General features: G+C 36.6%; 1 protein-coding gene across 4 annotated transcripts in view; it reads left to right on the top strand.

Moving 5' to 3' along the window:
* TRAPPC13 (trafficking protein particle complex subunit 13) overlaps positions 1 to 14,013 on the top strand; it is a 46,033-nt gene extending 32,020 nt beyond the window's left edge. The window contains exons 7-13 of one of the 4 annotated variants that reach the window (XM_062212109.1): positions 559 to 603; positions 3,669 to 3,686; positions 5,706 to 5,839; positions 8,001 to 8,199; positions 9,735 to 9,835; positions 13,508 to 13,658; positions 13,779 to 14,013. In XM_062212109.1, coding sequence (XP_062068093.1) covers positions 559 to 603; positions 3,669 to 3,686; positions 5,706 to 5,839; positions 8,001 to 8,199; positions 9,735 to 9,835; positions 13,508 to 13,658; positions 13,779 to 13,886 — 756 coding nt within the window. In that variant the 3' untranslated portion in view covers positions 13,887 to 14,013. The remainder of the gene's footprint in view (positions 1 to 558; positions 604 to 3,668; positions 3,687 to 5,705; positions 5,840 to 8,000; positions 8,200 to 9,734; positions 9,836 to 13,507; positions 13,659 to 13,778) is intronic. The other 3 variants (XM_062212110.1, XM_062212111.1, XM_062212112.1) reach the window with 3 other exon arrangements.
* The last annotated feature ends 397 nt before the right edge of the window (positions 14,014 to 14,410 follow it).

Here is a 14,410-nt window from a genome sequence, read left to right on the forward strand (position 1 = left end):
CCACAATTCACTGAGATTTAGAATATGTATTACTATATATTTTTCAAAGACCATCAAAAATAATTAAAAGGAACTGGTTTAACACTTGTATATGTAGGCGGTAAGATGAGAGTAATCTATAAAAATAGATCTAGAAATGATACTATGGATACATTTTTCATTTCTCCATAAGTGGAAGAAAAATACTGTCAATAGGGAAAAAACCTTGCCACTATTTTATTATATCACTCATTTGCAAACCTTTTAAAAGAAAATAAAGGAAAGTGCAATTGCTTTTTTGAAAACAGTGTTTGTTAAATATACTGTTGATCCTGAAAATTCATAAAATGTGTATTCAGCTTAACAAAATGTTATGAAATAAACACCAATATTACTTTCACCCAGTTAAGAAATGAGGATAGCCTTTCAAAAAATACACAAGATTTTTCTTTTTTCTGCAAGGGTATTGATATTTGAAAATGGCTATGACAAATTTAAACCTTGTAATTTAAACCAAATAAACAAAAATAAATTGTTAAATGGTAAGAATCTGCTGATTGGCATGCTTTATTTAACCAGGTTCTCAAACCACTGGATGTGAAAACCAAATTTTACAATGCAGAGGTAAGTAAGTGTTGCACTCCCAATAGGATTTCAAATTAAATGTTAAAATATTGACTGAAATTCTGATCATTACATTTATTATCATATTGAAGTAAATTAACAATGTGACTGAATTATTTCTGAAAAATGAGCATGAAGTTCAATTAAAAGTGAATAATTTCATTGTAGATCTCTTTTAATCTACTGTTTCCAACCTACATAGAATCACTGTCTTGATTTTTATTCTCACTGTTAATTTTGTTAAGCGTCTCAACACCTTTCCTTAAATGATTGTCATACAATTCCATTTCATGGTCATTGTTACTCCTTAAAAACACTATCAATCTGTTGAATTTTTATAATATGATTGTAGATATTATAGAAATTGAAGGAGTAGATCTAGATTTAATATTTACATGGAAAAATATTGACCAGCAAAGCTCAGCACACTTCTTGAAAGGGCAATATGCCAGCCAGAGTTAGCCTGTTAAGGCAGTAAATAGCTTGAAAAGTTTCTTGGAGGAAGTAAGTTCTAAAATAGAAGACAACATATCTTTTCTCTTAATGAAACAGATAAACTAGAATTTTCCATAGAAGAAAGAAAGGTTTTACTGCTTGTTGCACGGTTGGGAGGTCCCAAAAATTCAAAATCTTGGCTTAGAGCTGTAGAAAAATCAGATCTCTCAATAGCCCCCTTACTCCCCCAGAATCATATGTTTCATACTGCACTGATAAATTGAAAAGTATCCAAATACAGTGTTTTGAAATGAAGATTATATCTCTGTTACTCTTAAGAAAAAGATGATGAACAGAAATTTGAAATAACATGTCATTTAATACATATTTTTACCATCAACAATCTATGCTTTTACTCAGTATAAAGTTTATTTTATAATTACTAATATGTCAAAGTTAAGGAACCTGATTTGCAGCAGACATACTAGGAGAAAAGAAAAAATGTATATAATATAACAACAGAATTGCCCAAATAAAATATAGCAAGTCAAAAATGAGAATTACTAAAAGATGTGCTACAGGAACTTTGGAGATGATGTCTTGGAGTATTCTAAAGAGTCTTCAAGAAAGAGAGGGGAACTAGAATGGAGTCTAGAATGGATGTTGGTTGGAAAGTGTCAGAGCAGTGAAGGGATTCCAAGCAGAATTACAAAGGCACGTAGAATAGTAAGTTCATAGTGAGGAGCATACATATTTGATGAGAGGATTCGGCCTCAGCAAGGAGGTTACTAGATGTATAAAGAGTTGATAATGTGTTGAGGTACTGCATATTTAATCTACCTTTTCTGTTATTAATAGCATACTGTTACTTGATTACACTATCCTAAGTGATTGGTGAATTTTAAATAGTCTATCATTTTTTGGGAAAGTTTTCATTCATACTATGAGGGAGGAATGTTACCTATTTTATAATACATGTTAGAAAGCTAGAAAGAAATAGGGCCTGGGGAGATATGTTTATTTTATTTTTTTTTTTATAATTGGCTCTTTGGAAGCACATGTTAAGACATTTTAAATTTTCTTTGTTAAAAATGTAGCAATACAGTAAGATAATTGCCAAGTAGTTTTATAACACTAATACTCAAAGTAATTTGCAAATGTTTTAAATTGCTTGTTATTCCATAAATATTACACAAATTACATGCTTCCTATAAAGAAAGAATAAAATCCACATTTCCACCACACTAACAAATTATTGATTTTTCATTAATCTGTATTCTCTTGGAGTCTTTATTCATTTATATGTAATCTATTTTTATAATCACAGTGACAATTTTGTTTGCTGCCTTTTTCAGTTAACATCATATATAGTCAGAATCTTTAAACTTTGCCAACAAATTTCAACTAAAAAGTTTTTAGTAAAATTCTAACCTTTTGAAAATAGACATCTCTTAAAAGACAGTAGTGAGCAAATACCATTTAGAGTTTCTCTTATCTACTCAATATTACTTAGGCAAACAAATCTGTTCAGTCAGTAGCATGAGGTAGATTCTGTTGACCCTAAGTAGGAATTTAAAACAGATTATATAAGTTAGTAAACCACACCAGTGTTAGTATATGAATGCTTTGTGCTCTCTACTATAGTCCTTGATCTCAGTCTGTGGTACAGTGACCACTGTTAGCCCACATCTGTCTCAAATGTTTTTGGTATGATTGTAGTAACGCTATTACTATGTGAATCACCTTAAAGAAACCGGTTCCATGAAAAACTTTATTACAGTCTTCTAAGATAAGAAAGCCTTGCAAGAGGTTTGGTAAGATTAAGAGCAAGGTTTCAAACATTCTGCTGATACAGAATCCCATGCCAGATGCTGAAGAGAAATAAATATACACTGAGCATCTTCCCAGTTCTCAAGGAACTTAAATCTGAGGGAGGAGGCTGAAATGACATACCTGCAGTGTAAGGCCCTCCCTTCCACTCCCTGCAAATAATGAAGCAACTCTGGGAACATGAAGAGGTCAAAAATGATCTCCAGCTATGCATTTGATAAAGGAGATGCTCTTTGACATTGCCCTTAAGAAATATATAGAAAAAAAGACAATGAGATCTATTAAAAAGAGGAGAATAAATTGTCCATTGATAGAAGTACTATATCCCAGCATTCCCTGAAATGTGATCCAGGGAACTGTAATCAACCAAGATGTTCCTTAAAACAGGATTCTGTTATCAGATAAATTTAGGAGAAGCAATACCATGTATATTCTAAATGTGGAAGATAGTGTATAACAGTTCTAAGTATCATTTAATTATAACACTAAAGGTAAAAAATGTATAGCACTAGAAAGTCATGAAATAAACTTCTTTGCTGCCAAATGTGCCTGTAACTGTTTGCTTGTTTTGTTGTTCAGCCGTCGTGTTCTTCTCTGTTCCATTGTAATTAACCTTAGCAATTTTACCTTTTTAGAAAAATAGCCTCTCATATTTCTTCATGTTGCTTTCTGTTTACTTTCTTGTTAACTAATGCTGTCTTACATAGTAAGTTTTTAGAATGCAGAAATGCATTTTATTTTAAAATTATTCTTTTCCTTTAACATTTAACTCTGATTTTTCTTTTTTATTTTTCCATTAGAGTGACCTCAGTTCTGTGGTAATTTGATTTTTTATTATAAATTTGTATACTTTTCTTACTTACCACTTTTTGACTCTGCCTAATTAATCTCTCTTTACAAAACATAGTGGAAAAACAGTTAGTTGTGAATACCACCTATGAAATATATAATTTGAATGTGCTATTTATATTTTATCTATTATCTTATTTTCTGGGAAAAAAAAAATTAGACCAAATGTTAAATTGTCAATTTTGGTGTTTCTATTTAGGTATTTTTAAAAAGAAGCATGTTAGCCCTATTTAAAATAGCCTTGAGATTTTCAATATCTTACTATAAAATACCCTATTATCCATCAATTCTTTGAAGTTGAAATTCATTTTCACATAGATGCACAGTGATTTTAGTTTCAGGTCAGGTAGCAATGACCTTTTGACAGAAGTAAGCAGAAAAACATATTTTCCCAAGCAGACAAAAATCATACTTTCAAATTTCTATTTACAATAAACAGCATTTGCTTATATCACATCACATATGTAATAACAACTGCTTTAGCACTAAATTCTTACCTTAATTTTTCGATGTCATATTATTTTATACTAACTGTTCAAACTAACTTGATTTTTCCATTATGCTGCTTATTTATCTTTCATTTTATATAAGCTCTTCCTAAATTTATGCAGAAAGTTGCATTTAAATTTGAAATGTGGGTCTGTGGTTATTTTTATAGAAGCAATGGATTGATGGGATATATTTTTTTAAGCAAAAGTAACAGAATAATGCCCTTATATGGTACGTTGTTTTGAACTGATATGGTACGTTGTTCTATTTTCACTTGAGCACATGGCCCAAAGACTAAAGAATCTATTGTATTTTAGATAATAATGCATTAAATTATAGTCTCATCATTATACTTTGGCAAATTATATTCATCTTTCTGGCTTTGGTGTTAAAACTCATAAATGCCAAAAATTTTTGGTTATGATTTATTTTAGGTGATGTTTATATTTAGATATATTATTATGAGGCTTTTGAAAAAAATTAGTTCTTGACACCCCTAATATAACATTTTTTATCTTTTTTTAAGATTATTTATTTATTTGAAAGTTAGAGTTACAGAGAGGGAGAGAGAGAGAGAGAGAGATCTTCCATCCATTGGTTCACTCCTCAAATGTAACTTCCAGGGCTGGGCCAGGCTGAAACCAAGAGCCTGGAGTTTCTTCCGGGTCTCTCACTTGTGTGCATGGGTCCAAGTACTTGAGCCATTTTCTGCTGTTTTCCCAGGTACATTAGCATGGAGTAGGATCAGAAGTGGAACAGTTCAGATTCCAACCAGCACCCATTTGGGAAGCTGGTGTCATAGCCACCAGCTTAACCAGCTGCACCACAATGCCAGCCCCGAGGTTCATTTGAAAGATAAACCAAAGTTAGTATGTAATCCTTCAGTTACGCCAAAAAAAAAAATAATAATACCCAAGTAGCAGAAAAAAAGACAAGGGGGTAAAATATTTATATGAAGTATTTAAATTACACAGTGACTGAAATATTGCCCAGTAACATCAGTTTCAGATCTATTACTAAGGCCACAAAATACCTTTTGTTGATTTAAATTAAATTATACCTGATGGTCAGGTATAATTCACATATTCTTTTTTTAGCCCTAAGTCTACATTTAAAATAAAACAGGAAATCATTAATGACTATTCAAAGTTACTTAATTTAAAAATTTAAGTCTTATAAAATTATAAAATAGTTTACTCATAGTGCATAAAATTTCAGTTAAATAGATATTTTGGGATGTACAAAACCTAGTTATCCCCCATCCATTGTTTGACAAGGTTTCAGTTGACTAACACTTGACTTTGCTCCTGTTAATTATGTTAGGGTGAAGATTTCTTTTCCTACATTAATTATGATAACTTTGATTTGCAGGCATGAACTAATCACATTTGTGGTTAATATTTTTTCTTCATATAGATAAGATATTTTTGTGGAGGTAAATATTTTAAATACCATCACACTTTGGTGGGTTTTTTTTTTTTTTTTTTTCATATCTTCAGACTGATGAAGTATTCTTGGAAGCCCAGATTCAGAATATTACAACTTCACCCATGTTTATGGAGAAAGTTTCATTGGAACCGTCTATAATGTACAATGTAACAGAATTGAATTCAGTCAGCCAAGCTGGAGAGTGGTAAATATTCATTATGAACTGATTGTTGTTGTTTTGAGAGATGTTTGTTTCTCTAACATCCATCACTCTTGAGTTGTTTATAAGAGACTTTTTTTTTTTTTAAGATTTACTTATTTATTTGAAAGGCAGAGTTACAGAGAGGCAGAGAGAGAGAGAGAGAGAGATCTTCCATCCATTGGTTGACTCCCCAAGTGGCTGCAATGGCCGGAGCTGGGCTAAGAGACTTTTTAACAGAAGTTTTAGGTTCACAGAAAAGTTCATCAGAAATTAGAGTTGCACATACCCACTTCCCTCCTCACAGTTTCTCCTACCACTTACATCTTGTTTTAATGTGGCACTTTGAAATAACTGGTGAACAATATTGACCTATTATTAACTAAAATCCATGCCTTACATTAGGACTCCTCTTCATATGGTACATTCTAAAGCTTTGGGCAAATATATAATGATAGACATCCACCATTACTGTATCATACAAAATAGTCTCACTTTCCTAAAAATCTCTTGTGCTCTTCCTGTTCTTTCCTCCCTCTGCATTTAAAAAAAAAAAAAAAAAAAAAAAAAAAAAAAAAAAAAAAAAAAAAAAAGTAGGTCCTAGTTATTTGCAGTGTATGTTTTTCTGTTCAAAGCACTTGGTCTGAATTCTCATGACAATTCAGTGAGGTAAACCTGTCATTGCTATCCTGCAAATGATAAAACTCAGGTATAGCAAATTTAGAGGAGGAATAAATTATGGTTAATTTTAACATAATTAAGAAGGTTAGGGGGACTGGCGCCACGGCTCACTAGACTAATCCTCCGCCTGCAGCTCTGGCACCCCGAGTTCTAGTCCCACTTGGGGCGCCGGATTCTGTCCCGGTTGCTCTTCCTGTCCAGCTCTCTGCTGTGGCCCAGGAGTGCAGTGGAGGATGGCCCAGGTCCTTGGGCCCTGCACCTGCATGGGAGACCAGGGGGAAGCACCTGGCTCCTGGCTTCAGATCGGCGCCAGCCGTAGCGGCCATTTTGGGGGTGAACCAACGGAAAAAGGAAGACTTTTTTGTCTCTCTCTCTCTCTCTCACTGTCACTCTCACTGTCTGACTCTGCCTGTCAAAAAAAAAAAAGAAGGTTGGGGCCAGCACCATGGCGCAGTAGGTTAATCCTCCACCTGCCTTGCTGGTATCCCATATGGGTGCAGGTTCTAGTCCTGGCTGCTCCTCTTCCAATCCAGCTCTCTGCTGTGGCCTGAGAAACCAGTGGAAGGTGGCCCAAGTGCTTGGCCCTGCAGCCAAGTGGGAGACCCAGAAGAAGCTCCTGGCTCCTGGCTTTGAATTGGCTCAACTCCAGCTGTTGTGGCCCTTTCAGGAGTGAACCAGCAGATAGAAGACCTTTCTCTCTGTCTTGCCCTCTCTTTGTCTGTAACTCTGCCTCTCAAATAAATAAATAAAATTAAAAAAAAAAAAGGTTATAACTGGGGAAAATACCTGCTTTTCTTCATCAAGAATGAAAGTTTACTTTTGTATCATTTGGTGATTACAAACAAAAATTAATAGCCTCCTTTACCATTATTTTCTAAATCTTTCAGTTTGTTTTAGAAATGATTAGTTTTTGAAGGATATCCAACTTTTTAATTTTTTTTTTGAAACTTATTTGAAAGGCAGATTTACAGAGAAAGAAGGAGAAACAGAGAGATCTTCCATCCACTGGTTCATTCCCCAAATGGCCACAATAACCAAGGCAGGGCCAGGCTGAAGCCAGCAGCCAGGAACTTCATCTGGGTCTCCCGCATGGATGCAGGGATGCAAGCTTTTGGGCAGTCCTCCGCTGCTTTCCAAGGAGCATTAGCAGGGAGGTGGATCAGAAGTGGAGCAACTGAGACTCAAACTGGCATCCACATGGGATGCCAGTGTTGCTGTCAGTGGTTTTACCTGCCATGTCACAGCACTGGCCCCACATGTATCCTATTATAAAGAATCTCAGGATTGTCCATGTTGATTGAAAACATAAAAGAATAAATTCTCTCAGTGTAAGTCCTCTTCTTTGAGGTTGAAACCTCTAACCTATTCTAGATCTTTGGGTGGTAATCATTAGGTTCCTGCCCAAAAGGAGCAAATCGCACTATGTTTTTTCTTTTAAAAAATGCTAGAGAATTCTCTGTACATCTGTCTATTTCTACCGTCTCAGTTTATCTACGTTTGGGTCGAGAGCATATTTGCAGCCAATGGATACACGCCAGTACTTATACTGCCTAAAGCCCAAAAAGGAGTTTGCAGAAAAAGCAGGCATCATTAAAGGAGTTACAGTCATCGGAAAATTGGATATAGTATGGAAAACAAATCTAGGTGAGAGGGGAAGGTTACAGACCAGCCAGCTTCAGAGAATGGTAAGTCTGGAAAATTTCAGTGGGGATTTTGGACGTGGGGTGAAGGAACACACAGTTGGCACAACTTAAATTTTCCTAGCCATCAGAGCCCTATATGATAATTGAGAAGAATAGACTAACAGTTTTACTGGTCTCCAGGTAGGATACTAGTATTGAGGTGAATGAAAAATGTTCACATGTTAATTTGTCCTTGATACATTTTTTTTTCACTTTACCAAGAAGAAATTAAACTGTTTATCAGTTGTCCCCTCCTTCGTGAATTTATGCTCACTCATCTCACAACAAGGTTTTCTTTTTTGCAATGTCCCGAGACTTTCAGATTTACTACATTCACCTACTCAGAGTATATCTTTTGTAAGATGTTAAAAATCTGAGGCATTGGCCAGCGCCGCGGCTTACTAGGCTAATCCTCCGCCTTGCGGCGCCAGCACACCGGGTTCTAGTCCCGGTCGGGGCGCCGGATTCTATCCCGGTTGCCCCTCTTCCAGGCCAGCTCTCTGCTGTTGCCAGGGAGTGCAGTGGAGGATGGCCCAAGTGCTTGGCCCCTGCACCCCATGGGAGACCAGGAGAAGCACCTGGCTCCTGCCATCGGATCAGCGCGGTGCGCCGGTCGCAGCACGCCAGCCGCGGCGGCCATTGGAGGGTGAACCAACGGCAAACAAAGACCTTTCTCTCTGTCTCTCTCTCTCTCTCACTGTCCACTCTGCCTGTCAAAAAAAAAAAAAAAATCTGAGGCATCTGAAATTCAGAAATGAGTCCTACTAAGTTTAGTTTATAAGCATTAGTTAGATATTTTAGCTAATTTCTTCTCTGAAAGTAGGGATAGCTTCCAGCTACTAGTTATCTTTCTCTTGTTCTAGTGAGAATTCCTACAGGATCCTCCCTTTGTGCTGAATATCCCCTGTCCCCTGTTCTCACATACTCTAAAAGTTACTTTCTTTTACCATTCTAAGCTATAACTTGGGGGGAAAAAAGATGATGACGACCTATCATTACCATCAACATCAACATCATCATCATCACTGGGCCCAATTTAAAATATAGCAATGAATTATCGTCCCTACATGGCATGTCCTAAACCTTGATGTTTCTATAATCTGTCCTTTCCCATGTGTCTTGTGAAAAAACACAACTTTCTGCCTGACTCATTTCAAAGTTCCTTCTCTCTCTTTAGGCAGTAGTAACCTTACCTACTTAACGTTTTCTATGTAGATGCTATATTATCTCTGGAAAGCATCCTTTTAAGATCAAACACCCTGAGATTACCTTACTGCTACTTCCCTATGAGATTGGTCTTAACTGTATGGATATGTAACAATTATAACAAAAAATCAAACAAGTCTGCAAGGCTGTCCCACAGGTAGTGGCAGTGAATGAGGTAGAATGGGGAACAGTAGAAGGAATAAGAAGCATTTTCTCAGAACATGAGCATGGAGACCCAGAGTATATTGAGTGAATGTGGCTGGTCTGGCAGCATCATTAAAATGGAAAGGTTTTTAAAAGATGTATATTAACTGTGTTTCTAATTCTCTTAGGCTCCAGGTTACGGAGATGTTAGGTTGTCTTTGGAGGCAATCCCAGATACTGTGAACCTAGAAGAACCCTTTCACATTACCTGTAAAATAACAAACTGCAGGTAATGCCAGTTTTTATGGATAGATGTCTTTGCTGCCTCACCCAACTGGAAAAGAACTACTAAATGTTTTGAATATGTTGTCTTATTTTATATTTTCTGTTGACAAAAAGGCTTCTCTGATGTTGAATACACGAGGCCTTCAGAAAGTGCATAGAAAATGTGATTTATGAAAAAATTATGTGTAGATTTCTTAATTGTTTATATCAAGCTAAACTTGTCCTTTTCTTTTTTAAAAAGTTTTATTTATGTATTCATTTATTTGTTTGAAAAGCAGAGAAACAGAGAGACAGAGATTTTTCCACCTGCTGTTTGACTCCCAAGATACCCACCACAGCTGGGACTGGACTAGACAGAAGCTGAGACCCAGGAACTCCATCCAGGTCTCCCTTGTGGGTGGCAGGAAACCTGGTACTTGAGCCTTCATTGGTAGTGGAGCCAGAACTTGAACTGAGGCATCCAGTATGGGATACAGGTGTCCCAAGCAGCAATGTTAGCTGCTACACCAAATGCCCACCCCCGTATATTATATATTTGTGAGATCTTACTGTATTAGGTATTTTCTACTTTTCATTTATGCATCACTTATTTCATTTATCCATCTTTTATCCAAGAAAAAACAGCTCATGGAGGTTAAATCACTTTTTCAAACTCAGCGAACTAGACAAGATAGTGCCAGAAAGTGAAACCAGGTGTTTTTGACTTCAGAGTCTATGTTCTTTTCAGGTTTATACTTCTTGAACACTTCAGATTATTAAAGCATAAACTACTAGGTTTGTTAGTATGTTATTGATATGTTATTGATTTAAAGTTGTAAGATAGGTTTTTCTGAGGCATGCTTATAGATGAGCTATATATTTAGTATTAAGAAACCAAAAATTGATTATGAATTTAATATCAGGGATAATCATAGTTTGAAAAACATGTTTTGGTAATAAAGAGTATAGTCTAGTTACTGGGATACAAAAAGCACATGGCTTTGAAACCTGAAAAGTCTAGAATTGTAGCCCAGTACTTTTGCTACTGTTTGTATCACGACTTGGCATGTATCATTGAGTTGGAGTATTTTAATAGTAGTTCAGTGGCCGGCACCGCGGCTCAATAGGCTAATCTTCTGCCTTGCAGCGCCTGCACACCGGGTTCTAGTCCCGATTGGGGCTCCAGATTCTGTCCCGGTTGCCCCTCTTCCAGGCCAGCTCTCTGCTGTGGCCCAGGAGTGCAGTGGAGGATGGCCCAAGTGCTTGGGCCCTGCACCCGCATGGGAAACCAGGAGAAGCACCTGGCTCCTGCCTTCGGATCAGCGCGGTGCGCCGGCCGCAGTGCGCCAGCCACGGCAGCCATTGGAGGGTGAACCAACGGCAAAGGAAGACCTTTCTCTCTGTCTCTCTCTCTGTCCACTCTGCCTGTCAAAAAAAAAAAAAAATAGTAGTTCAGTGATGGATCCCAACCGTTGTAGTGTGACTGTATAATCCTTTTAGTTCCATATCCATACCAGCTTTTTCTTATTGGGAAAATGGGAAATATTCATCCTTCACAATTACAGAGAAAACTGCCTTCGCTGTGATGCTACCAAGAGCCTCCCAAGCTGCTAATCATTCCTTCTGTGTCATAGCAAATTTTGGCTTAATTTCTTAGTGGTACTCATATATTACTATAACTATTAGTCTCTGCACCACTGGATTGAGATTCAAAAGAAGGGACCTGGGGCTGGATTTGTGGCACAGCAGATTAAGCTGCCACTTGCGATGCCAACATACTATGAGTACAGGCATCCTGTGTGAGTGCCAATTCAAGTCCCAACTGCTCCACTTCCAATCTAACTCCTGCTAATGCCCCTGGAAAGGCAGTGAAAGATGGCCAAAGTGCTTGAGCCCCTGCCTTCCATGTGGGAGACCTGAATGGAAATTGTGGTTCCTGCCTCAGCCTTGCCCAGCCCCTACCATTGCAGCAATCTGGGGGCTGAATCAATGGATGGAAGATCTGTCTCTTCCTCTCTATAACTCTGCCTGTCAAGTAAATAAATCTTTAAAATTAAAAAAAAAAAAAAAAAGTGAGAGAAGAGACTCGGCCTACTTAACTTTGCAAAAGCAGTGCCTGCCACATTGTAAAATCTCAGAAAAGAACAGTACACCAAAGCAAAGACCCTATGTATATGAATTTTGTTAGATGTTTTCATTTGAGTTTTTTCAGGTTTAGCAAATCAGTTTACTGAACTGACAAAGTACTGTTAAAAAAAAACTTTTTTTTTTTGGTGTTCACTTTAAGTTCTGGTAACTCAAGTCTTCTAAAAGGCACTTATTTATTAGATCTTCAGTTCTTTCAACTCTAAAAATAAGAGTTCCCCTGCAACATACATATACAAATCTATTGGATTTTAATGGTAAAATTCATGTAGTACATCTACCCTGGTCTCTGGAACATCCTGGGCATTTCAAATATTTGATAAAGGGACAGAGACATATAAAAGCTAATATCATAAAGTCAATATGCCTAAAACATCATTGAGTTAAAATTTAAATAAGTTTTGAAATATGGAGCCAGGGCAGGCACTTGTCACAGTGGTTAAGATGCTGTTTGGGGTGCCTGCCTTTGAGTCCTAATCTGTCTGACACAGCTTCCTGCTAATGCACACCCTGAGAGGCAGCAGGCGATAGCTCCGTAGCTCAAATGCTCAGATCCCTGTCAGCCTTGTGGTAGACCTGGACGAGTTCCCAGCTCCTAGCTTCAGCCTGGACCAATCCTGCTATTGTAGGAATTTGGGAAGGGCACCAGCAGTTGAAAGATCTCTTTCTTCCTCTTTTCCTCCTTTTCCTCTCTCTCTCTCTCTCTCTCTCACACACACACACACACTCATACACACACACAAACACACTTTAAAATACAATGAAAACAAATTTAAATTTTTTAGCCAAGTATGAAGATGAAAAATCTAAACAAGTTGAAAATAGCCATGAATAGTAGGAGATTAGAAGGCTATTTTTCATTGTAAGCCTTTTGATTATTTAAGTTAAAAAAAAAGGCAGATATTTAACAAGGTTAAAAACCCTTGTGTTTATCATATTTTGGTTCATATCATACTTTGTTTATCATTTATCATAATCATACCTGAATTTGGTACCTGGCTCCAGCTCCTGACTCCAACTCATTGCTAATGCATATCGGCTATAAGCAGAAAATCTTTAAAAGTGGTAATACAATGAGCAAACCTGAATAATATTTACTCCTTTTGAATCTTACCATTTTCTTAGCTTTCTGCATGGCTAAGCAACATAGATTAATTAGTAAAAACACTAGACCAAATTCAGTTTCTTTCCTTAGAGTAACCTGTCAAGTAAGAATACAGAAAATATTAGACACAAATGTCTGAAGTTCCGAAAAAATGGCAAAGCTCTTCACAGATCAGAATAAGGAAGCAGGGTTAAATAACAGAACTAGATGGCCAACCTCCAGTAGGCAGATAGTCTAAGACCATTTTAAGCCCTAGAAGATGCCATCATCATTCATTTTCATGAATTCTATCTTAAGTGAAATAAAAATGATATAATAGCTTTTCTCTTTTTGGTTTTTATTTTCCTGGCACCTGCAAAACAAATTTAATGGCATAAATGGAAGAAATATTGTAGCATCTCTTTGTGAAATGAACAAGATTTATTCTTGTTTTTCTAACTCCTCCAGCAGTGAAAGGACTATGGACCTGGTTTTGGAAATGTGCAATACCAATTCTATCCACTGGTGTGGGATTTCAGGAAGACAGCTTGGAAAGTTGCATCCAAGTTCCTCTCTCTGCCTCGCCCTTACTCTACTATCTTCAGTACAGGGACTACAAGTATGTTGCTTGCAAAAACTTCAATACTTGGGGGCTAATTGATAATTATTTGCTGTATCCATATTTTTTCTAATAATTACCAATTATAGAAAACTTAGACCCATATCTTTCTCTCAACAGAGCGTCTCCGGCTTAAGACTAACAGACACATTCTTAAAGAGAACATATGAATATGATGACATTGCACAAGTCTGTGTGGTATCTTCGGCCATTAAAGTAGAAAGCTGAAGAAAATTACACTTTTTGTTTCTGTATTTCCATCATCTCTGTAAAATAATCAAGTCAACGGCAAAAATAAGTATATTATTTAAATTTGTTTCTTGTAAGAAAATATTAAATAATTGTTTTGAACAGATCTACCGATTTTATCTTGTGAGTTACATGCTCAGTGAACATTTGTACATTTTCTACTCATATTTTGTTTCATTGTAGATATCGCTTGTACTTTGTTCTCCAAAATCTCTGTATTTGACGCCATTTGTCCCAAGTTTCTAGAGCTGCAGTCAGTGAAGTTTTTATGTGAAAGACAGAATGGTTTCTACCACAAATACTAAACTCTGCAATTGTAGTGCAAGAGCAGCCAGTAGGCCGAAAAGTGCACTGGTGTTTACAAACCAGGTGGCTGGCAGGATTTGGCCTGTAAGCCATGGTTTGCTGACCTCAGCATAGAAGATACAATTGTTTCTTACAACTTTAGAACTCTCTCAGTACCTTATTTAGAAATAGGGAGCTCCAGGTTTTTTTCTTAGGTC

This window comes from Lepus europaeus, chromosome 15, assembly GCF_033115175.1.
Source record: "Lepus europaeus isolate LE1 chromosome 15, mLepTim1.pri, whole genome shotgun sequence".
In the NCBI taxonomy this organism is placed as follows: Eukaryota; Metazoa; Chordata; class Mammalia; order Lagomorpha; family Leporidae; genus Lepus; species Lepus europaeus.